Here is a 22,122-nt window from a genome sequence, read left to right on the forward strand (position 1 = left end):
GGCTTCTCTGTGCTGCTGACCTAGGCGCAGGGAGCCCGGGTCTGGGCCGGAGTGTGTGGTGCGGTGGTAACAAGAACACGAACCAGAGAAGCTGACTGTATCCCATAGGTGGTTGCTGTCCCTGGGTGCCCTGTGGAGTTGACTTCCATTCCTACAGACCCCAATGGCAGAGGAGAACTGCCCCCCATTGGGTTTTCTTGACTCTAATCCGTATGGGGGTGGATCACTAGGTCTTTCTCCTGGGGATTCACTGGGCAGGTTTGAACCGCAACATGCCAGCTAGTAGCTGAGTCCCTTACCCATTTACACCAACAAGGCTCCTTCCCCAAAGGTTAAGAGTGTGCAAAGTCAATGCCCCCCTCTACTCCCCTGCCACCCCATCCACCTCATTTGGGCCACGTCCTCTGCTGAGCCAGCTTCCCTGGCATGAAGCGACGTGCTGGCATGAGATGTGTGTAAACGCCACCCTAAGACTGCCACCCGCAGCCCGTGTGGTGCCAGCAGACGCCCTGCTCTGGCTGGTGGGAAGGAGGGCTAGGTGAAGGCTGAGGTGTGGACGGGCACCATCTGCTGGTTCTTCGGATAAGAACTGGAGGGGTCCAGTCTGGGCTCGGGCTGTGGCCAGACTGGCACTTCCCCTCTGGTCTAGCAATTCCTTTCCTAGGCATACGAGGCGGTACCTCCCCACCAAAAAATGTCCTGGATTTTTTTTTCCCCAAAGCTATGTATTTTGTTGTGATTTTTGTTTTTATTTTTTGTGTCTTATTGTATTTTAACCAAACAACCTTATCCTCTTCAAAGGACTTTCCATGACACTTAAAGCATTTGTCAGAACCACTGGGTGTGTTAGGGAGCAGGCTAGGGATAGAGGGGTTGTCCCTCCCCATGCCTGCACAAGGCGGCTAGAAGGAAAATCAGGTGAGCCTCAGCCAGCCATAAAGACTTTAACTTGGCATGCTCCAACTCAACCCCCCCGCCCCCAACCAGCCAGGTGGGCGGTACACCTGGTGTCCCAAACTAGACCCAGGTGGGTTGAGTCAGCCAATGAGCTCAACTAATACCTTCGACCACACCTCGCCAGCCAGAGGTTTAAATACCTTGGCAGAGGGACGACATGCTCCTCTGCCCTTGACTCTGCTCCAGTGCCTGCTCGGCCCCATCGCAGTCTCTCTGGCCTCAGGTCACCACGTGTGGGCACGCAGTCCCAGGAGGTCACCCACAATCAGTGGTGAGCCCCAGCGCAGCTTATGCGAGGTTCGGCACACTTCCCTGGAAAAAGCGTGCACTCCTTTGAGACTGTGAAACCTGAGACTCCTCCCGTCCTTTCTAGAAATCCACTTGGATCACAAACCAGGCTTGGGTGCAAGGCCAAGGACCGAGGCATTTCCCACCTGAGAAACTTAACAGGTGCACTAACTCAGGGAGTTGCTCAGTGCTCGCCTAGTGGGAAAAATGTGTATGGGGTGCCCCCAAGATACATCTCGTTGAACTTGACATGCCAATGCAGAGATGCCGCCACACTGGTGTTCGCTGCAGCGGTCCTCGGCGTGAGTGACCAAAGGGTGGAGGCAGCCTGACTGCCCATCACAGTAAGTGGATCCACGTGTGGTAAGCAGGTTCCTCAGCCACAGAGAAGTTCTGACAGAGGCTACCACATGATGGATTCAGAGAATACACCGCGCCGCCCAACAGCCTAACGAGAGGGCAAAGACGGTCTGAGACTATCACGGTCTGGCCCTCTCTGCTCATGGTCCCCACTCCACTCTCCCCATAGGGCAGTGTGTAGTGCTGCCCCAGGTCCGACCCAATCTTGACACTGACCTTCACAGAGCTGGAGATGCTGCGGGCTGTTCAAGGTCAGCTCAGACCCTTGGACACACGGTCCGAACCCTCTCCTGTCGACAGCTTGGGGGTCCTCGAATGGCCTGTAGGCAACATCTCTTTGAGCTTAGACAAAAACATGCCCCAGAATGCTCCCTCGAGTCCCAGGAAGGGCTTTCACCTGTGTCCTCTCCAGCGCCGCCCTCCTGGGTGTTGACAGGCAGGTGCTGCATCTGGGCGGCCTTGACGCCCTTCACCAAGGGTTTATGGGGGGGGGGGTGTCTGAGCAAAGAGCTGAGTGGCTGTGGCCGACTGCAGGCCCGCTGGCTGCACCAGGCCCGGGGCACACTGGGCAGGCGCTAGTCGACAGAGGGGCTCTTCCCGGGGGTTCTGGTGGTGACGAGGGGAAGAGGGGTCACGCGTGTGGCCGAGGCTGTGTGGAAACGGTTTTAAAGGCTTGCTCCTGCACCGGTCTTCAGTGGTGGGGAGAACTCTCCCTTTTAGTTCTTACGAGTTTCCTCAGGAAAGCCGGGACGTGAAGTCAAGCAGGTAGACGGGGACCGCTGGGCCAATCCTGCCTCTGACCTAGGCACGACACAACAGGATGTGGCCGGGAGATGCACTGTCCTTCCGGGGACTGGTGTGCTGGGGGCTAGTTACGGGGCAAGCCGTCTCACGGAGGGTCTCCCTCTCCTTCACCAAACATGCTCTCCTCTGGGCGATCCCGCCTCACGACGTGCCCCATCGAGTTGGACAGCAGGGGCATAAAGCCTTCTCCCTCGTCTGTTAGTCTGGAGGCCCTCAGTCGGGAAGTCCACCATGGCTCACCCTGGCAGGTGAGATACCTGAGGAACGGCTTCCAACATCACGGCAGGCAGCGCAGGACCACCGCCGCGTGACGTACTGACGCCGTGACATCTTCCCTGGAAATAGGCACACACAGGTGCCACGGGTCTCGGAACTCCCTATTAAGTTGTAAAAAGAATGACTAGCTGAAAACAACAAAGCTTCGGTTGTGACTGATGGAAGCATTATTTATTACGTCCCCATTAGTTCTGGGACAAAATCCCATTCAACACAAACGATTGAGGATTCTGCATCAGCTGGTTTTTAGAAATGACACAATACAAACCTAGCTTTACAAAAAATTTTCTTAGATAACTTTTAAGGTTTTCTTTCTAAACTCATTATTTGGCTCTTGAAAATATAGACCACAAACATTCGCTACATTAGAAAAATAATTTCCGTGTAGTTGTTAGGCACAGGTTAAAAGGGGGGGTAATATGCACGATCGGTAGTAATTCTCCGTCAACACATTATTTGCTGAACACGTATTGGAACGCCATTGACAAGAACCCGGGTTTTAGACGCATGTTCTTTAAAGCAGCCACCTCCAAACCAGTGGAATGCCTCCTTTCCTTTCTAAGCACTGAGGGGGAAGCATTCTTTTAATATTTTTCTCAGCAGTAAAACTCTGTCTAAACAGGATTTTCCTTCTCTTGAGAAGTCAGCTGAAGAGCTGTTGCATCTGGTTGCAAAGAGCCCTTCAGGGGAAACACCTGTAGAGGGAAAATTTGGAGCCTGTAGTGGAGGGAGGGATTAGAGAGAGTTAGTTGGAGGGCATGCCTATCAGGGGCTCTGAGGGGCTTTCCCCCAGGTGGGGGGTGGGGGAGGGTGTGTGTGTGTACATGTGAGCGGGTGGGGGAGGGTGTGTGTGTGTGTACGTGCACGCGTGAGCGTGTGCCTATCAGGAGCTCTGACGGGCTTTCCCCAGGTCAGAGGTAACGGGAGGCTTTTGCCCAGCGGTTTAAGGTACAACAGTTACAAAATTGTGGTTGGTGAGAGATCAAGAATGTAACCCTCAGTGCTTTGTCAGTGGCACTGTTTCAATAAATGGGTCTCAGCTGCTTCTGACAGTGACAGGCCCATATAGTCATTCAGGTTCGGTCCTCACCACCTCTTTTTTTTTAACCCTCTCAGGCAAAATTTGCTGCTTGTCACTCATCTGTTTTGGACAACTGACTGACTGGCTGGCTGCAAGAACACGTGCATGTGCACAAATATGACATGAGGAGGCGGGTTCCACGCCTCCAGAGCTGGCGTGAACGTGAGGTCTGTTAATACACATGTGCTTGTTTGGCCCTGGAACCGTTCACAGAAAGACACCATCGTTACTCTTGTCTCCTTCATTTCCACATCTCCCGGACGCTTCAGGCGCCATCCTCTGGACCCGGGCTGGTCGGTGCGTGCAGAAGTCTCACACCATCAAGAGGCAAAAACTGTCTTTAAAAGATGGTGTCCTAGTAGAAATTAATGTCTTTAAAAATGTCGGCCTTTAAAGCAGCAATTAGAAACTTGGCTCTTACAATATATAGCGTAATACTGTGATATCAAACTGTTGGGTTTAAATAAGTTTAACTTAACAGTGTTTAGTTAAAAAAAAAAAACCAACAAGACTGATGTCACTTAGTGGTTTCTCCATTCTTCCAATTCCAAGGGATACAGAGGTCCCCGTCCTGCATCACCGAGTAGAAGTGGGAGACACACAGGTGCATGCCGTGCAGGTAAGGCAGGGACAATTCCAGCAGCCTCTGGCAGCACTCCACCATCTGCATGCTGGACACGCCGGGCTCCTTGTATAACTTCTGCAGGGAGAACTTGCGCGTGGAGGCCTGTATCAACTCATGCTCAATAACCTTCAGCCTGTTTCACAGAAAAGGAAAATATTCCCGTCAGTGAAGACCTGAACCCCAGAACCCCAGAAGGCCTGCAAACCCCCAGGACACACAGTGATGCACTGGCAGCCCCTCGAGTGAGTCCGGGTGGGTGGGGCATCAGCGCAGTCAGTGCAGGGAGGGAAAGGAAGGCCCCCGGACAGCAGGCAGGGGGCTCCGCGCAGGGGAGGGGCTGGTGTCCGGGGCCCCCGCAGAGAGCTGGAAGTCTGGGCTGCAGTGGCTGTTCTCCAGCTGGTTCTGTGGGCTTATCCAACCTTCCCACCGCCACGACCCTTTCATACAGTTCCTCACGCGGTGGTGCCCTCCAACCACAGAATGATTTCCATTGCCACTTCATCACTGTCATTTTGCTACTGTCATGAATCATAATATAAAGATCTGACATGCAGGAAGTTTTTTCATTGTTACAAATTGAACATAATTAAAGCATAGTGATTCATCATAAAAACAAGATGTAATTATATATTGTGAAATATTTCTAATGACAAAGAAAGGCAGTTTTGTCTGGAAGCATGGTGGAGCATGGGTCACAGTCTTCATGCGGGGTCCTCGTCTGTGGGCGTGTCTGCATGTGGGTGGACACGCCTGGAGACGGATAGAGGAGCGGTGTCTCGGTTCCTAAGACCGTTGGAAAGATGTGTTTTCTGATGGTCTTAGGCGACCCTGTGAAAGGGTCGTTTGGCCCACAGGTTGAGAACTACTGCTTTAGTGGCTGTATGTCAGACGCGTGCGTTCTCTGTTCACGCACTAAAATTCTCACCCCAGCGATGCACATGCACTTCAGAGTCCAACGGGTCTATGACACGGAAAGGTTAGCAACGCACACAACCACGCTCCTCTAGCATCCGCTTTCCAAAGGAGACTTTAAGCCTTTTTATTGTGGAAAAGCTCCCACACGTACAAAGCAGATGGGTCTGCTGGGACACCCACGGGGCCATCTCCAAGTGCGCCCAGCTGTGCCTTTGTGCCACCGCCACCAGCACTCCTTACAGACAGACTCGAGTCTGTCTGCAGGCGCTTGTCTTCCTGGTGGCCGTCGGGGAGCCCCCGGGGGCAGCTCTCTCCTGCCCTGTGAGGTAGTTAGTGTTGGAACTGACTCGAAGGCAGGGGGTGCCTGAGTACCTGGTATCACAAATGGAACCAGCAGCTACAGGCAGCAGGGCCCCAAGGGTCAGAGCAGACGTTAGGTAGAACATTATCTGATCCGACTAAAGGCGGAACAAGAGGTGCGGTGACTGAGCAAGAGGACCTGGCTGAGTCAGTCCCGAGCTACAAGCAGGTGCACAGGGATGACCACGGAACCCTTTGCCTCGAGGGATGGCTTCGCTTCAGTTGCCAACCTGCATGTTGCTAATGGACATCCCCCCACCTTTGAAGGCGTGTGGGCGCCAAGGACACAAGGGTGGGAGAAGACCATGCAGCTGCTTCCACCCCACCCTGCCCTCTGCTGAACAAGCCACCATGGAGTCCTTCAGGGTCCGCGGGTGCCTGACTGTCCCTTTGTCCCTCCCCTGGTGGCTACAGCTTCTTCTTTCCCCTCACGCCCAAGCCCCAGAGCAACTGACTCCCATTTGCGTGAGCTCCTCTGCCATGCACATCCATGGCGGGCACTCAAGTTTCCTACTGGGACCAAGTCCCAGGAGAGCAGGGAGCAGGTCTCCTTCATCTTTCCGCCAGGGGCACGGGCCCCCACGCAAGGCACACGACGGGAACAGAGCAGGCTGGCTCCGTGGTCACAAAGCCTCCTGGGGTAGCATGATGGGACAACAAAGCCCTGAGATGCTCAGAGCAGATGGAAAACAGAGTTCCCGCGGGCAGCTACTCCAGGGACAGGACACGGCTGTCATGGGGTTCCTTCAAAAGCCAGCGCAGAGATTTTGAACTCAATCAGCAGTTTTACTTTAGAATTTCTTCTCAATTAAAATGGAGACGAAGAGGTCTCCCTCTCAGTAGCTCTGGACTCTGTAAGGACGAGAGGTCCCAGTTGATCCGGCAGTCCCCAATCTGGTGGTCACCCTTCTCCACCTGCGGACGTTCTGTCCAGTCCTTGGATTTTCCACCCTGTGCTTTACCAGGTGTCCTTCTCAAATGGAGGCAGACAGTGACTAAGGTCCTGACACTCACAGAAGCACCTCATCAAGTCCCCTGCAGAACAAGGTGGGGGATAGGAAACACGGGCTCTCTGCAGAGGTCTGTGTCCTACAGGTCGGACAGTGTGAATGCTCCCAGGCTTATCGGCTCTGCACCGGTTTCTGTGCAGTGAGAGTGAACGATGCGCGCCCCCCCCCGGGGGGGGGGGCTCAAGTACTTACTCCTCCTTCCTTCTCAGCTTCTCTCTGGCCTGCTGGGCTCTGGTGAGGATGAACCACTGCAGGCTCGCGGGCTCGCAGAGGACCGGGATGTTGAAATGCCCGAGCTCATGCAAGCTCGGCGCGTACCTGTCGCTGGAAGAAAGCAGCCATTACCCCGTGCTCCTCAAGAAGGTGCTTTCTTAATCTTTGAAAAAGGAATTAGGAAAATCTACCTTAGATCTTTCCTGACACCCCCACCCCCGCCCCCCCAACCAAGACACGTTTGGTAGGAATGACTGACATAGGGAAAATCAACACTGGAAATGTAACATAAGATTCTAGTCTGTTAGAAATCCAAAATGTAACAGTCCTCCCTCCCTCCCTCCCTTAGTGTAAAAATTCATTTTGAGCTTAATCAGCAGGAAGGGAATGTTCTAGCAGGGGATGGAGGTGAACACGGTCAGTACGATACCCAGACATGAAACACAACTCAAGTTTAGATCAACAAGGGTGTGTGGAAGCTTGGGGGGAAGGGGGAGTCTAAGGCAGGGAATGTAGGTCTAGATCCTTTCCCAAGAGTCCCCGCAAAATACGCTTTCTCAGAGTATCCATTGTCTCCGGTGACACTGTAAAAACCTGCTCATCCCATCCTGTAGTCACCGTGCAGAAAGCCACCACCTCCAAAAGCCAGCATCTTGTGTGTTAACGTGTGGGGTCAAGACCGGGCTCTGAGAATCCCCGAGGAGGACCCCGGCTGCTTGCCTCCTGCAGCTCCTGAACGTCTCAGCCCAGAGCTTCTCAAATCGCCCAGGCGTGTTCTTGGCTCCAGTGACAGGCTCTCCCCCCGGCCTCGGACAGCAGGGCCACACACTTCCTGGCCCTGTGCAGAACCCGCTTCAGGCTGAAGTCGTAAGAGCTGAAGGAGCCTGAGCATTTAGGTACTAAGTGTGTCACATGTACACAGATTAGTGGCCCTTCGAGCCTCCCGATGACGTCCTCAGCAAATGCCCCCTCTGTTTCTCCCAAAGACGTCCTCAGGAAATTGTCCCCTCGGCCCCTCCTGATAACCCCCAGACCCTGGCCCAGCCCCTCCCAAGATCCTGCCAGGTCCTCCCCTTCTGACTATCAAACCCTGCTTTTCTGGGCTCTGGCCTCCTTTCACCCGCTGGTCAAATAAAAAGGCTTTTTAAATTTGAACAAAGTGGCATGGTTTGATCTTGCTCTGTCCGGTGTTTCAACGGTATGAAATACACTAACAGGTAAGCACAGTGGCTGGCAAGTAGAATCAACTAGGCTAACGCTGGCCGTTGACTGAAGAGAGTGTAATGCTACTGTGTGTCCCCCAGGATGGCCTGTGCCCGGGAGGTGGGGATGCGAGCCCAGGATGTTCGAGCAGGCCATCCCTGGATACAGAACGCAGGCAAGTGAGAGAGGAGCTGATACCAAGGGCTCCAACAGAAAGAAAATATTTAGAAAGTGATGATGAAACATGGACAAACATGCTTGACACATTGATATGTGGCAATGTTATAAGAGCTGAAAGCCCCCGATGAAATGACCTTTTAATTAAAAACCACACAACGTCACCCTTCTGTTTTAGATACTTGTTTACCTGTCCAGGATCATCTGTAAACCACGCAGGCTTCGAGGATGAAAAGGCATTCTATTTTTCACCAATCTGTTATGGAACACATCAAGGAGAGCGTAATGCTCCTCAAGTGTCAGCACCGGCTGCAACTCTTCAATATAAACGACTTGAAGGCCCCCGAGAAGACAGCTTATTTGGTCTTCCAAGAGCATCAGCTTCCTCTGAAGGTCAAAATAACTCGGCAATCTCTCAAACAGCTGTCGTGTTTTTAAGAAGAGGGAAACACAATACCCTTCTGTTAGCACGATCACTCGATTTTAGGCTCTGAGACACAGAACGAGCAATTTTAACAAGATAATCATTGTCTGAGGAGGAACATCCAACGGAGAGATAAGTAAGGACAATGTCATGTTGAAAATCATGAATATTCAACTAAAACACTGAAAATCTTGAGACATTTTAGATAAATTCCTAAGCACTAATGTTTAACTCAGGTAAGACTCTTAAATAAGGTTAGAGTGAATAAATGGTATGCTGAAGAAGAATTTAGACCTTCAGGGGCGGTGGGGAAATAGGCGCGCTTGTACAATGAGCATAAGACAATGTTCTGAACTTGACTGTGGGGACGACTGCACAACTTCAATATGACCGAACTACTGAATTGTGTGATGTGACTCAGATGTCAGTAAAACGGCTTAAAAAAAAAGTCAAAAAAATAAGCCACCCCCCCTTCCCAAAAAGCATGAGCGCCATTCCTTTAGAATTTAATCTCCAAACTCAACCGAATGCAGTATTACATTTCTGAGCACATCCCATGATGTTTGGTAATGAACCGGGCACCTGGAGTACACAGGTCCTGGGCACCTGCTTCTGTTTCCCCGAGGCTCGTAGCCGAGGCTCTGAAGAGCAGGTTCAAACAAAGGGTTCCAGGCAAGTCCATCTGACCACAAGATCATTGAACTTAGCACAGGTAGATGGATGTGGGACAGAGGAGAGAGAGTGTACAAACAAGCAGAAAGGTTTCCACTGCCACCGGCGGATGCCGATTCGCAGCGACCCGATAGGACAGAGTAGAATGTCCCCGTGGGTTTCTGAGAGGGTAACTTTTGACAGTAGAAAGCCCTGTCCTTCCTGCTGCCAGGCGGCTGGGGGGTTCCAGCAGCTGACCTTGGAAGTTAGCAGCTCAACAGAGAAGGAGTTTGGCCTGGCTGGGGTGTGACAGGCTTGTGATGTGTGAAAAGGGACAAGTCTAAAAAGGAGGTATAGACTAGACCGGGTGAGGACCTCGCGTATGACACGAGGATTTAGATTTTATATGGAAAGTTTAAAAAAAATCATTTTATTAGGGGCTCATACAATTTTTATCACAATCCATACATATATCAGTTGTGTAAAGCACATTTGTACATTCATTACCCTCATCATTTTCAAAACATTTGCTTTCCACCTAAGGCCCTGGCATCAGCTCATTTTTCCCTCCCTCCTTGCTCCCCATTCCCTCATGAACCCTTGATCATTTATAAATTATTATTTTGTTATATCTTGCCCTGTCTGACGTCTCCCTTCACCCACTTTTCTGTTGTCCGTCCCCCAAGGAGGAGGTCACATGTAGATCCTTGTAATTGGTTTCCCCTTTCCAACCCACGCTCCCTCCACCCTCCCAGTATCACCACTCACATCACTGGTCCTGAAGGGATCATCCGCCCTGGATTCCCTGCATTTCCAGCTCCTATCTGTGCCAGTGTACATCCTCTGGTCTAGCCAGATTTGTAAGGTAGACTTGAGATCATGATAGTGGGTTAGGAAGAGGTATTTAGGAACTAGAGGAAAGTTGTATGTTTCATCGTTGCTACATCACACCTTGATTGGCTTGTCTCCTCCCCGAGACCCTTCTGTAAGGGAATGTCCAGTGGCCTACAAATGGGTGTTGGGTCTCCACTGTGCACTGCCCCCCTCATTCACTATAAGTTTTTGGTCCGATGATGCCTGATATCTAATTCCTTCGACACCTCATGATCGCACAGGCTGGTGTGCTTCTTCCATTTGAGCTTTGTTGCTTCTGAGCTAGATGGTTGCTTGTTTACCTTCAAGCCTTTAAGACCCCAGATGCTTTATCTTTTGATTGTCAGGCACCATCAGCTTTCTTCGCCACATTTGCTTATGCACCCATTTGTCTTCAGCGATCATATCAGGGAGGTGAGCACACAATGATATGATTTTTTTTGTTCTTTGATGCCTGATAACTGATCCCTTCAGCACCTCGTGACCACACAGGCTGGTGTGCTTCTTTATATGGAAAGCTTTAAAAAGAGTCAAAAGGCATTAAAAAACCCCTCTGCTATAAAAAGAGCCCTCACTCACTGCCCATGGGTTGATTCTGACTCCTGAAGTGACCTCAGAGGGCGGGTGGAAGTACTCCTGTGGGTTGCCCAGCCTCAACTCTCGTCCTTGGAGTAGCTGGTGGGTTTGAACATCCCACACTGTGATTACTTTTTGATGGTGCTTACTTACGCTCACTGTGATTGGCAGCTCAATGCTTACTAACTCAATGTGCCACCAAGGATCCTACTAAAAAAGCAGCAGCAATAGTAATAATTTATGAATTATTTATAACAGCGCCTTGGGCAAAATCATTTTGCTCCTTCACATTTTCTTCCTGGCAATGGATCCCGCGGGTCCATGTGGTAACAGCATGGGGGGAAACTTCCGTTGAGAAAGTAGGAAGCTCAACACACGCCCCGCCATGAATCCAAGCCAGAATGGCCAGTGTTAGAGGTGGCGGCCACAGAAGCCAGGGTGACTTCTACCTCACAGGCTCAGAAGGCGAAATCTCGGTACAGATGATGCAAAGTGAAATCTCCGCACTGCGGGAGAGCTGTGGGAGTCGAGAGTCATGGCAGCTAAGTGACTGTGCGGGTCTTTGGTGCCACTGAACGGAACGGTCCCACGGAGCCGTCACAACGGCAAGGTTACGTCATCATTTACCGCAGTGAGACTTAGGATACAACAAAATGCAGGACCCAAAGGAGGCTTGTAGAGATGGAGATGACAGGGTCTCTGCCTTTGTGAATGCGTGTGACTGGAAGCTGTGCCCCACCACCAACCCCATGTCTGTGTCCACAGTGTTCGCTCACGGAAGAGTTCAATCTGCCTAAGTCACCAATGCCCGGGCTGCAGTCTGAAGCCGGCCTCTACTTGTACATTTCCTTTTCTTCACAGGCTCCGTGAATGACACCATCCCTAGAATTACCTTCTGTCCCCAGGGGTCGATTGACAATGCTGTGCCCCCCTAAGAACAATCATTCTCATGACGTGGCCCTGCTCAGCGCTCAACCTCACGAAGAGATCACTGAAGTTGTGGGTGCAGAAACCAGGTGGGGCCTGGCGTCAGGAAGAACAGTGTCTGGGGTCTGAAAGGCTTGTCTGCAAACGAACAGCCATCGAAGGGAGGCGTCAGCCAAGGCCACACGGGAGGAGGACACCAGGCTGTGAGACCCAATGGTTGGAAGTCAAAGGCCCCGGTGGCGCTGTGGGATGTGATGGACTGCTGCCCGCAGGCTGGCGGTTCAAAACCACTCGCAGCTCCGTAGGAGAACGAGGCTGTCTGCTTCTACCACTGAGTCAGTGCTGACTCATGGTGACCCATGGGCTCTCCAAGCCTCAGTGTTTACAGTAGAAAGCCCTGTCTTTCTCCCGTGGAGCTGCTCGTGGTTTTGAACTGCTGATGCTGTCATTGCAGCCCAGCGGGCAACCGCTATCACAACAGGGCTCCATCTGCAGGCGCAGATATGCAGCGCAGGTGGCTCTGAGCCTGCACTGACCCAGGGCAGTAGGGTTGGTTCGGGTTGTAGGGCTGGGTCCCAGATGCACTTTCTAGTTCACAAATGAACACCCTGCTTCGGCAGGAAAAGCTCGTCGACAGCTGACGGAAGCCACTATCTCCTGACCTTGGTCCAGTGGTGGTGGACGTCCATGGTTCCCAGCATCACGTGGCCGCCGGCACTCATCCCCGAGCAGTCTGTGAACATCAGCGTACATCCTGAGGGGGACAGAGCACAGACCCACGGGTCACCGCCCAGCGAGGCGGCGACCTCTGTCCGGGGGCGCAAACAAGCTCATGCATGAAGCATGCACATCTGGGAGCCGATTTCAGTCGAGGTTTGAAGGGGCAATTTTAGCTGGGGGTCCCCTTCCGAGCTTAGGCAGCGCTGTGGTGGTGATGAGGTCCTGTGTGAGAAGACATTGCAGGGGCCCGTGGCGAGCGAGGCACCTGGGCGGTTTACCTTTGGCGTTTCTGAGGGTTTCCGAGTTCTGCTGCGCTAACCGGTCTAAACTATGCAGCTGGCTACAGCGGTGGGCGATCCCCCAGCTCCTCTGCCACCTAGGCCAACAGAGGGCACAGGCCGTTAGCAGCTGGGCTCCCCAAAGGCGGAGGCCAGCACTCACCCCACACTGCCCCATTTTCCCTCGCCACGTTGTAAAGGGTCTTGGGCTTTCCCGACTAGCTGCTTCCCCCCAAGAAGCAACCCAATCAATTGTTTACCTGCGTATACCCCAAAGAGTACAGCTGAAGCTAAGGTAGCCAGGTATTTAAAGACGCAAATACACGATGTTGTTTCCACTTTAAAAGGAGGAGGGGGAGAATGGGATAGGGGGTGGGGGAGAGTAAATAACTCTCCCCCACCCCCCTTTTTCACATTGTCAGTCAACAAGGATTGTGTTTTCAATTTGAGTTCCACCTAGAAATCCCAGTTAGGCTGATCCAATTCTTTTCACCTTAGGCTAGATAAAAGTGATTTTTTTTTATGACATCAAATCTTCTTTTCTTAAGAACCAGGATTGAATCTCAGCAACAGAATGTGGCCTGGCACTCATCGGGGCTCCCAGAGGTCCAGCTGGGGAGAGGTCCAGCGGCCGGGCCAGGCAGCCGTCCCCGCTCTGCGCCCCCAACTCTGCCTCTGCAACTTAGGAGCTCAGCGGCCTCACACAAGCCTTTTGGCCTCCCTGTGGCTTTGCTTTGGCTCGTGTCAAATAACAAGATGACAAATAACTCCCGTAGGCGCTGCAGTCTTGGAAACCCCCAGGGCCAGATCTACCCTGTCCTTATGGGGTCCTATGAGCCGGCATCGACTGGAGCACAAGCTAAGTTTGGTTTGGGTTTATGTCAGCTGAAGGCATCCCACGTCACAGAAAACACACGGCCGGGAGCCAGGCACTCCAAATCCCCCCAAACCAAACCACATACTTGAGGTGTCTAATTTATGCAAACATGAATCCTTATGAATGTCATTTCTGATGGAATGAGAACATGGTGTCTTTCTTTCTTTAAAAACCAAGAAAAAACTCAAAAAACATTTCCTTTAACCCACAACTTAAAAGGCTAAGCTATGTAAAAGAGTTAACATTAACCTATAGGCAAACCTACTTCGTCCACGTGGGACGGGTGCCAGGAGTTGGAAGTGACTGGATGGGTGGTGACTCTCGCTTGTCAGTGACAGAGCTCCGGAGTGGTCTCCTTGTCACCAGATGGGGTTTCACCGGGGCTGTTCAAAAGTGAAAACGAGGCTAAGGGTCACAGTGTTTCCCTGGGCGGGCACACGGCTCACATCCTAGGACACAGGACGTCCTCAAGGTCCCAGTGGTTTGGTCTCAGAACCCCTGACACTCTCAGAAGTGGAGAATCCAACGAAGGGCAAGTGGTTTCCATTTTCTACGGGAAAACCAGGGACTCCTCTACTATATTGGAAAATGACGGCTGTTTCCTTTTAGGCCCAAGAAATCCTCACACTTTCTGCACACCAATCCGTTTTGACAGGTGTTTAAGAATGCACACAAGGAAAAGCTGTTGTCTTTCTCCTCCATGTGCTGGACAAACTTAAATAAATAAATAAAAAGCAGCCCCTGTTTTGCTTTTAGTCATTAGAAGAGTCTGTGTTATTAGAATATAGGGTTATAAGGAGTCCTTGAAACACAGCTTGTTCTAAATCACTGACCATCAAAGAGCAGCTACGGTGTGTCCAGACCAAAGGCTTTCCTTTGAAAGCTGAATTGTCTTAGAAAACAACAACTATTCTTTGAACCCATGGCCAAAGAGCATGGGACGAGAGTAACTGTCTGTGCTTTTCAATCTTTGCTGCAACTAGGTCCGTGGCAGTGAGAAGGCAGAGTTCTGCATGCTGCTGAGAGAGACTGTCACACTCTTCAAGTGAACAAGTCACTGGGCTGGGGGCCTGGGGCCAGGGTCAGCCTGCGGGTACACCAGGGTCCAGGAGCGTATGCATGTCACAAAGATAATGCTCTACACATTACGTGGATGAGTCCTGATGAGGGTCTTCAAAGCTCATGAATGTAAGTCAAAAATAAATGCTACAAAATGAGAGCCTTCATGAAGCAGGCACATCAAAACGTGAAGCTATTGTGTCTCGACATCCGCCATCTAGGTCCCGGTGCTGCTGAAGGTGGCATTTCCATCTCTCCGCCCTGCCCGGAAGGGTCCTGGGGTCTTTACCTTACACTACGCCTACATGGCAGCTGGCGTCCCCAGGGACTCAGAGCGTCTGCCCTTTCGGCATCCTTTGGGTTTGGGGAACACAGGAGTTGTGACGGGGCAAGATAAGGGCGTAGGGTGGATTGGCAAGGGCTCCCAACGCAATTCTAGTAAGATAGCCATGCTACCTTCCAAGAATGAGCGGGTGCAGCTTAGCGGCAAACACCATTCCTCGGCATGACTTTCCTGACCTCCGCCACACCACTGCGGTTTTCTATCCCCTTAAAACCCCACACTACGCTCCCACGGCCATCGTGTGCTCTTTGAGAAAATCTATCGAGATGACCCTCGGGATCCTCCCACCAAAGTTGCCACGACCTTCTGAGCTGACCTCAAATGGAACTGGCCCAGCAGATCCCCCCGGAAGACACTGCTGTTGACAGGACCTCGCTTTGAAAGGTACCTTACGGAGACCTAGACAAGCATCTATTACTGAAAGGGCCCGCCTCAGCTATCTAGTGAGATATGTTTAGACAGAATTTGCTTGGAATACATGGGTGTACATATGGACTTTCTGAATATACAAGAGTATGTAAAAAAATTGGAGAGCAGATGTTTTGAGAATGAGGGCAATGAATGTACTGATGTGCTTTACACAATTGATGTATGTATGGGTTGTGATAAGAGTTGTATGAGCCCCTAATAGAACAATTTAAAAAAAGAGTAAGTGAAAGAAGAGCAATACTTTTTTGACTTACCCTTGTATATTCAAAAGAGCAATTTAAGAAATAAACTCATCAGTAGAAAAGTAAAAATATTAGATAGAGGATGTCAGCATGTAAACCTTCAAGAAACCGATACCTGTTTTCTTCCAGAGGTGAACATTTGACTACTTTCAAAGGAAGACAATTCAAAAATATTTAGCCATCAGCAGGATAAAGTTAAAGATACACACATTTGGCTTTTGGAAAGCCTTACCCACAGGCGACGCGTGTCTACTTTACCCTTGATCCGAGCCCACAGGTGGAGCGGGCTTATGTTCATCCAGCGTGTTATCTCGCCTTTACCTGATATCTGAGAGCTGTAACTGGTGAGAGAGCTCAGCCTTCAGACGATCCAGCTCTTGTCGAAGTGGCAAGCTATTCTTTAGCTTCATAAGAGCACTTTTTTCATTGCTATCCAGCCAGGATCTAGAAAGAAACAGAGATTGTGGTCCCCATATTACTATTAACACTTGATACCAAGGGCTCAAATAAGAATGTTTAGAAAATGGTGCCGGCAACATAGGTACAAATATGCTTGATATACAACTGAGGTAGGGATTGTTATAAAAGCTGTAAGAACCCCCAATAAAATGATCTTTTAATTAAAAAAAAAAGAAGACTTAAATTTCTGGTACTAAAAGACATAAGCATCACTTGAAGCAGCCTTAAGTTAAATGGATTTTTTTTTCAGTAAAATTTTACGTATTCCTAACAAGTCTATTCTTTTAGAATAAACATCTCTTTTAAAAGTTAAGTTTCTTGGAGAACTGCCAGCACCTATTAAATCTTATTTTAGCTAGGGCTACTTCCATCACACACACACAACACACACATACAACACAAACACACACACACACAAACACACACACACACACACACACACACACACACACCCCCCAGAACTAGATGGATGGGCACAGTTACTGAGCACTGTCATCACAGATTTCTTAAAAGAATCAAAAGACGGGAAATACAGAGACTTTCAGATTTCCCTCGGACCCGAGTTCCTGGAGCCATGAATGTTTGACAAATCCCTGACACCACCGCCTTGAGTTCGTCTTTCAGCCTTCAATGAAAAAGATCCCTCGAGTCTTCTTGAAAACCACATAGTAGCTTCGTTTATACAACGGACCGCTCAGGCTGCCAAACCGCAAGGTCCAGCATTCAAAACCACCGGCTGCTCAGTGAGAGGAAGATCCAGCTTTCTACTCCCGTCACAACGGACAGTCTCAGAACGCATGCCTCACGGGACCAATGGCCTGTGCAGACAGTGCTGAATTGGTCAATGTTTTGCTATATATTCTTGGCAGCACCCCCGCTGCCAGCAACAACCCAAACCTCGGTCTTCCTCTACCATCGGTACCCAACATGAGCAAGCAGAGCCAGTCGACATGATGGGGCAAAGGCGTCCTGGTTGGGCCAACGGAAAGACCCAACTTGTGAGACGGGTGGCAATTCTGATGTCCTGCATCCTGACAAAGACTCTCTTCGAGACGGCTCTAGCTGGGGAGCCTCAGAATGGCTTCCCTGATTGACTGACACTCTCAATGCCCGTGTCCGCGTCCCACCACCACCCACCCCTCTCCATCTGCTATCGGTCAGCCCTTACCTACTCTTTGGTAGGCTTGACCACAAATTCTCTGTAGACAGGTAACCCATGGGTACAGGTCTGTGACGAAGGACCAGGACCCCACACAAAGCTCCTAGAGTGCTCTGGTCTCCGCTCATCCCCATGGGTCATTTCCTGTCAACAAACTCCATATCCAGAGAGCATGGTCATTTCTGCTGACAGCAGATGGGACGGGGTGGATTTCCATTGGTGGAAACCCAGCAGGCTCAGTTGTTCCCGCTGGCAATCCTGATAGAAGTGTACCCTGGCTGCTCTTACAGTTACATGACCCATTTCTTTGGGTCTCCTTGCATTCATGGGACCTCCGAGGCTATTCAGAGGGGACAGTGGTCATTCTGGACCGCTCCTTTCTCCACAGCTCTCTCCACCTTCTCCACCTCTGGCAGGCCCTTAATTTCCTTCCAAGGACTTTCACGGATGCTTTGTGGTATGCAAAGGGCAGTGGCTCGAACCGGGTAATGCACGAGCTGTTAAGGATGATCTTAAAGGGATGCTACAATTCCTTGTGAAAGGCCGTAGGGAAGAGAAACGGGAAGTAGGAAGATCGTTTGGGTGGTTATTCTAATAGTCTCGGAGGAAAAGGCGTGTGCCCCCAGAAGTGACCATGGACTATCTTTACATTTTTCCACCCCCAGCCCCTCTCAAAACTCTGAAAGCAAAACAGACCAAGCCAAGGACTGTCTGTATTTGAAAAACGTTTCTGAATGCCCTCGCTGTTTCCGTGAGGTGACACGAGGTCGGTCTCTTTAACGCCTCCCTGAAAAATGAACGCTGCCCGCTGATGCCGCTTCCCACATTTTGGGGTCAAAGTGGAAATCCTTTCTGGTTTGCAGAAACAGGGACTGATTTAGATCTTGCATAAGGGCCAGGAGGCATGAAGTAAACTTTACAAGCCAGGGACATGTGGAGACACTGAGGAGTGGAACTGCTGGGTCACACGATCCCGAAGCTCTCCTCAGGCTGAATGGTGGTGGCGGCTCGGCCTCATTCTCTGTCTTTTTAATTAGTCCCACCCTGGCTGGTTGACTTCCAAAAACATTACAGCTTGTAGGAAACAGAACGATTTCTCTCCCAGATATATGTTGGACAGGACACTGCCACTGCTGGCAGCTAATGGTAAATGGTTGTCCTTACCTCCCTGAAGGCAGTCAGTTGCCAGACTACTGTCTGATCCCACCACAGACAGTGTCCACTCCCTGCCGTTAAGGACAATGGGCTACTTCTCCCTAAAGACTGGCAGCCATCAGTTTGGTCCCTGCAGGGCTGGTTTATATCCCACTGATGATGGTTTCTATGGAGATCTAGAGAACAGGTCAAACCCGGTCAGTGACAGCCAAAGTGAGGCTGCCATCCTGAATCTGGGATCCGCTCTTCTAGTCACATGTGTGCCCCCAATCCCTCCTCTTCCTAGTTGCGTGTATGTCCCTAGATTGTCCCCCTCTCATTGCTGTAGTACCTATAGTGCAACCCCTTCCTGTGACCTATGTCTTTACCTACAATTAGTGGGCTTGCACGCCCCCCAAGGATATATAAGTCTTGGTTAGCAATAAAGATCTCCCTTGGCCTCTGGTCGGCTTCCCCTTCCTCGCTCCCCTGTTCCCTTTCCCCGTGTCCTCCTTCCCCTGCCCTCTCTCCTCGTGGACCAAGTGAGGCTGAGGTGAGCATGCTACCATGAAATGTGTCTGACTCCATTACTTCATTCTCTCTTCTAGCTCTCATGCGCTCTATGACTTTATTATAATCTTTATATATATTGACCGTACAATTGCGCCTATCGAACCCGCGATGAGCTGAGACGGCAGACCTTGGACACCTTGTCAAGAGAGACCAGTCCTTGGAGAAGGACAGTGGGTTTGGTAGCGTGGAGGGGCACTGGAAAGAGGAAGGCCCCGGAGGAGATGGACCGGCACTGTGGCCACCACCACGGGCTCCGCACAGGAACGATTGTGAGGACGGAGCAGGCTGGGCGGTGCTTTGTTCTGCTGTTCCTCAGGGCTATGGTCCCGAAAGGGCTCCATCCATAGCGCCTAACAGCTGTCAGTCCACGCATGCAGGCATGGAGACTCAAACAAGTATTTTGAGAAGTAAGTAACATTTAAACATTGCTGTGAGCCCCTTTCTCCAATATATTGTTCAATTTTGAAAAGAGGAATAAAATAAAGTAAAAATCAAAACAATTCTGAATGCTATGACCTGGGCTTTGAAAGACAATGAGGTGGCCTATAAGGCAGGAGTGAGGGTGGGGGGGGGGGTCAGTAAGCCCCATAAGAACTAAGCTGTGACTCTTTCTAAACAGTCTGTGGGAATAGAGCCAAGCTGGCCGTTGATCACCATGGTGTTCTGTGGGCACCAGGGTTGGCTCGGCATTCAGATTCCAAAGGAGAAAGGAGAAAACTTCAAACAGGAACACACAGAGAACTCTGACGTTTACTGGCAACTTTGTTGCTGCTAGCAGAGCAGTACGGCTGCCCCTGAACAGCTCAGGTTTGGACTGCACAGCCCACTTCTGCGTGGGCTGTGCCCGCTGCGCCTTCTGTGCTGTGCTCAAGCTCTCAAGGGCTGTGGGCTCCCACGTAAAGCACCACGTGGTGCTCATGAGTTTCTGAGCGGTTCAGCTCCAGTGAGTGGGGTGCAGGGGAGAGGAGCTAGCCGTTACATTCATGTCATAGGGTGTTTTAAGCCGATCCTTGCCAACTTGAGCTCACCAGAGCAGAAACAGAAAACAACAATCACGGGGAACAAACAAAAAACAAACACCCTTGCATACATATGCCTGCACAATTCAAGTAAGTGGTCAGGCTCAGCTGGGTTTCACTGACCTCTCTAGATGGTTCAATGACCTTAGTTTTGGTGGGACAGAGATTACTTTGTCTAGACAGAAATGCACGAGATGCTTCCAAGAACGTTACACACTTAAAATGCCATTTTATTTGATAAGGAGATCTGGGGGTGGCGTGGAGTGAGTTACCCCTGGGTTGCCACCTGCAAAGCCTGCAATCTGAACCCATTGACTGCTCTACAAGAAAACACGAGGCTGTCTGCTCCCCCAGAGATTAAACGCCTCTGGAACCCGACATAAGGCTGCTGTGAGTTGGAAGGATGGTAGTGGGCTTCTAATTATTTGGTAAAAAGGAAACAGACCCCCCAACATGAAGAAAAGACTCAAGTCGCCCACACTACAGATGCAGTGGGCAATGCTTGGCTCGGTATACAGGCAGTCAGTCCCGCAGGTTACAAAGGTCCAATGTGAGCACAGCTTGTAGTGACAAAACAAGCTGCATGCAGCCCAGGAGACCCAAAGGAACCCCGAGCTAGGTACAACTACAGAGGCAGTGACTGCATCAGTGGTCCGTTGGGGCATCAGAGGGGAGGCTGGGGTACAGGGAGCTACTAATGATTAATGCCAGCAGAATGCAGTGTTCCAAAAGGGATTTTGGTGAGGAGCAGACAACTCTTCTTGATGTGGTTTCACTACTGAGTTATAGGTTGTGTGTTAGACTTAGCATATTGTAATTGCTGATTATAACAGCAACACAAAGAAATGTTATTAAAAATTACAAGTCTAATATATATGAGGTTGTGGAAATAGATCTATGTGTATATATTTACAGGTTTAGTATTAAGGTAGCAGATTGACATTGGGCCTCCACTCAAGTACTCCCTCAATGCAAGAACACATGGTTCTATTAAACTGGCATTCCAATGATGCTAATCTTCCCGACACAATTGCCGAAGACAAAGTGGGTGCATAAGCAAATGTGGGCAAGAAAACTGATGGTGCCTGGCAATCAAAAGACATAGCATCTGGGATCTTAAAGGCTTGAAAGTAAACAAGTGGCCATCTAGCTCAGAAGCAACAAAGCTCAAATGGAAGAAGTACACCAGCCTATGTGATCACGAGTTGTCGAAGACATCCTCAGAACAAAATATCCTATCATTGTGAATGAGAGGGAATGCAGAGTGGAGACCCAAAGCCCATCTTTAGGCCATTGGACATCCCCTTCCAGAAGGGTCATGGGGAAATGAGCCAGTCAGACTGCAGTATAGCAACAATGAAACACAACTTTTCTAATTTCTAAATACTTCCTCCTTACCCATTATCATGATCCCAATTCTACCTTACAAATCTGGCTAGACCAGGGGACGTACACTGGTACAGATAGGACCTGGAAACACAGGGAATCCAGGACAGATGATCCCTTCAGAACCCGTGCTGAAAGTGGTGATACTGGGAGGGTGGAGAGTGGGTGGCATAGAAAGGGGGAACCGATTATAAGGATCTACATATAACCTCCTCCCTGGGGGATGGATAACAGAAAAGTGGGTGAAGGGAGACGTTGGACAGGGCAAGATATAAAATTATAATTTATAAATTATCAAGGGTTCATGAGAGAGGGGGGCGTGGGGAGGGAGGGGGAAAATGAGGAGCTGATGTCAGGGGCTTAAGTGGAGAGCAAATATTTTGAGAATGATGAGGGAAATGAATGTACAAATGTGCTTTACACAATTGATGTATGTATGGATTGTGATAAGAGTTGTACGAAATGAAATGATTATAAAAATTACAAGTCTAAATGGAGTAATACTGTTGGCTAAATCCCCCTTTCATAGCGTACTATGGAGTGGTGGTGATATGCTAGCATGTTACATCAAGAATGAATCTTGATCAGATGAATACAACTTCTAAGTCAGGTGAAAGTCAGTTTGATAAAAATTTGCAGAATTTAAGGTAATTGTTTTGAGAATGATGATGGCAACAAATGTACAAATGTGCTTGACTATGTATGTATGGATTGTGGTAAGCGT

The 22,122-nt window shown here is 50.1% G+C and overlaps 1 protein-coding gene across 2 annotated transcripts in view; it reads right to left on the reverse strand.

Moving 5' to 3' along the window:
• Nucleotides 1-2,795: 2,795 nt before the first annotated feature.
• Nucleotides 2,796-22,122, reverse strand: part of TCAIM (T cell activation inhibitor, mitochondrial) — a 43,295-nt gene continuing 23,968 nt past the window's right edge. For both annotated transcript variants that reach the window (XM_075555979.1, XM_075555978.1), the window contains exons 6-11: nucleotides 15,990-16,112; nucleotides 12,719-12,816; nucleotides 12,383-12,474; nucleotides 8,460-8,692; nucleotides 6,869-7,000; nucleotides 2,796-4,524 (exon numbers count right to left, since the gene is read on the reverse strand). In XM_075555979.1, coding sequence (XP_075412094.1) covers nucleotides 4,284-4,524; nucleotides 6,869-7,000; nucleotides 8,460-8,692; nucleotides 12,383-12,474; nucleotides 12,719-12,816; nucleotides 15,990-16,112 — 919 coding nt within the window. In that variant the 3' untranslated portion in view covers nucleotides 2,796-4,283. The remainder of the gene's footprint in view (nucleotides 4,525-6,868; nucleotides 7,001-8,459; nucleotides 8,693-12,382; nucleotides 12,475-12,718; nucleotides 12,817-15,989; nucleotides 16,113-22,122) is intronic.

Source organism: Tenrec ecaudatus, chromosome 8 (assembly GCF_050624435.1).
Source record: "Tenrec ecaudatus isolate mTenEca1 chromosome 8, mTenEca1.hap1, whole genome shotgun sequence".
Lineage (NCBI taxonomy): Eukaryota > Metazoa > Chordata > Mammalia > Afrosoricida > Tenrecidae > Tenrec > Tenrec ecaudatus.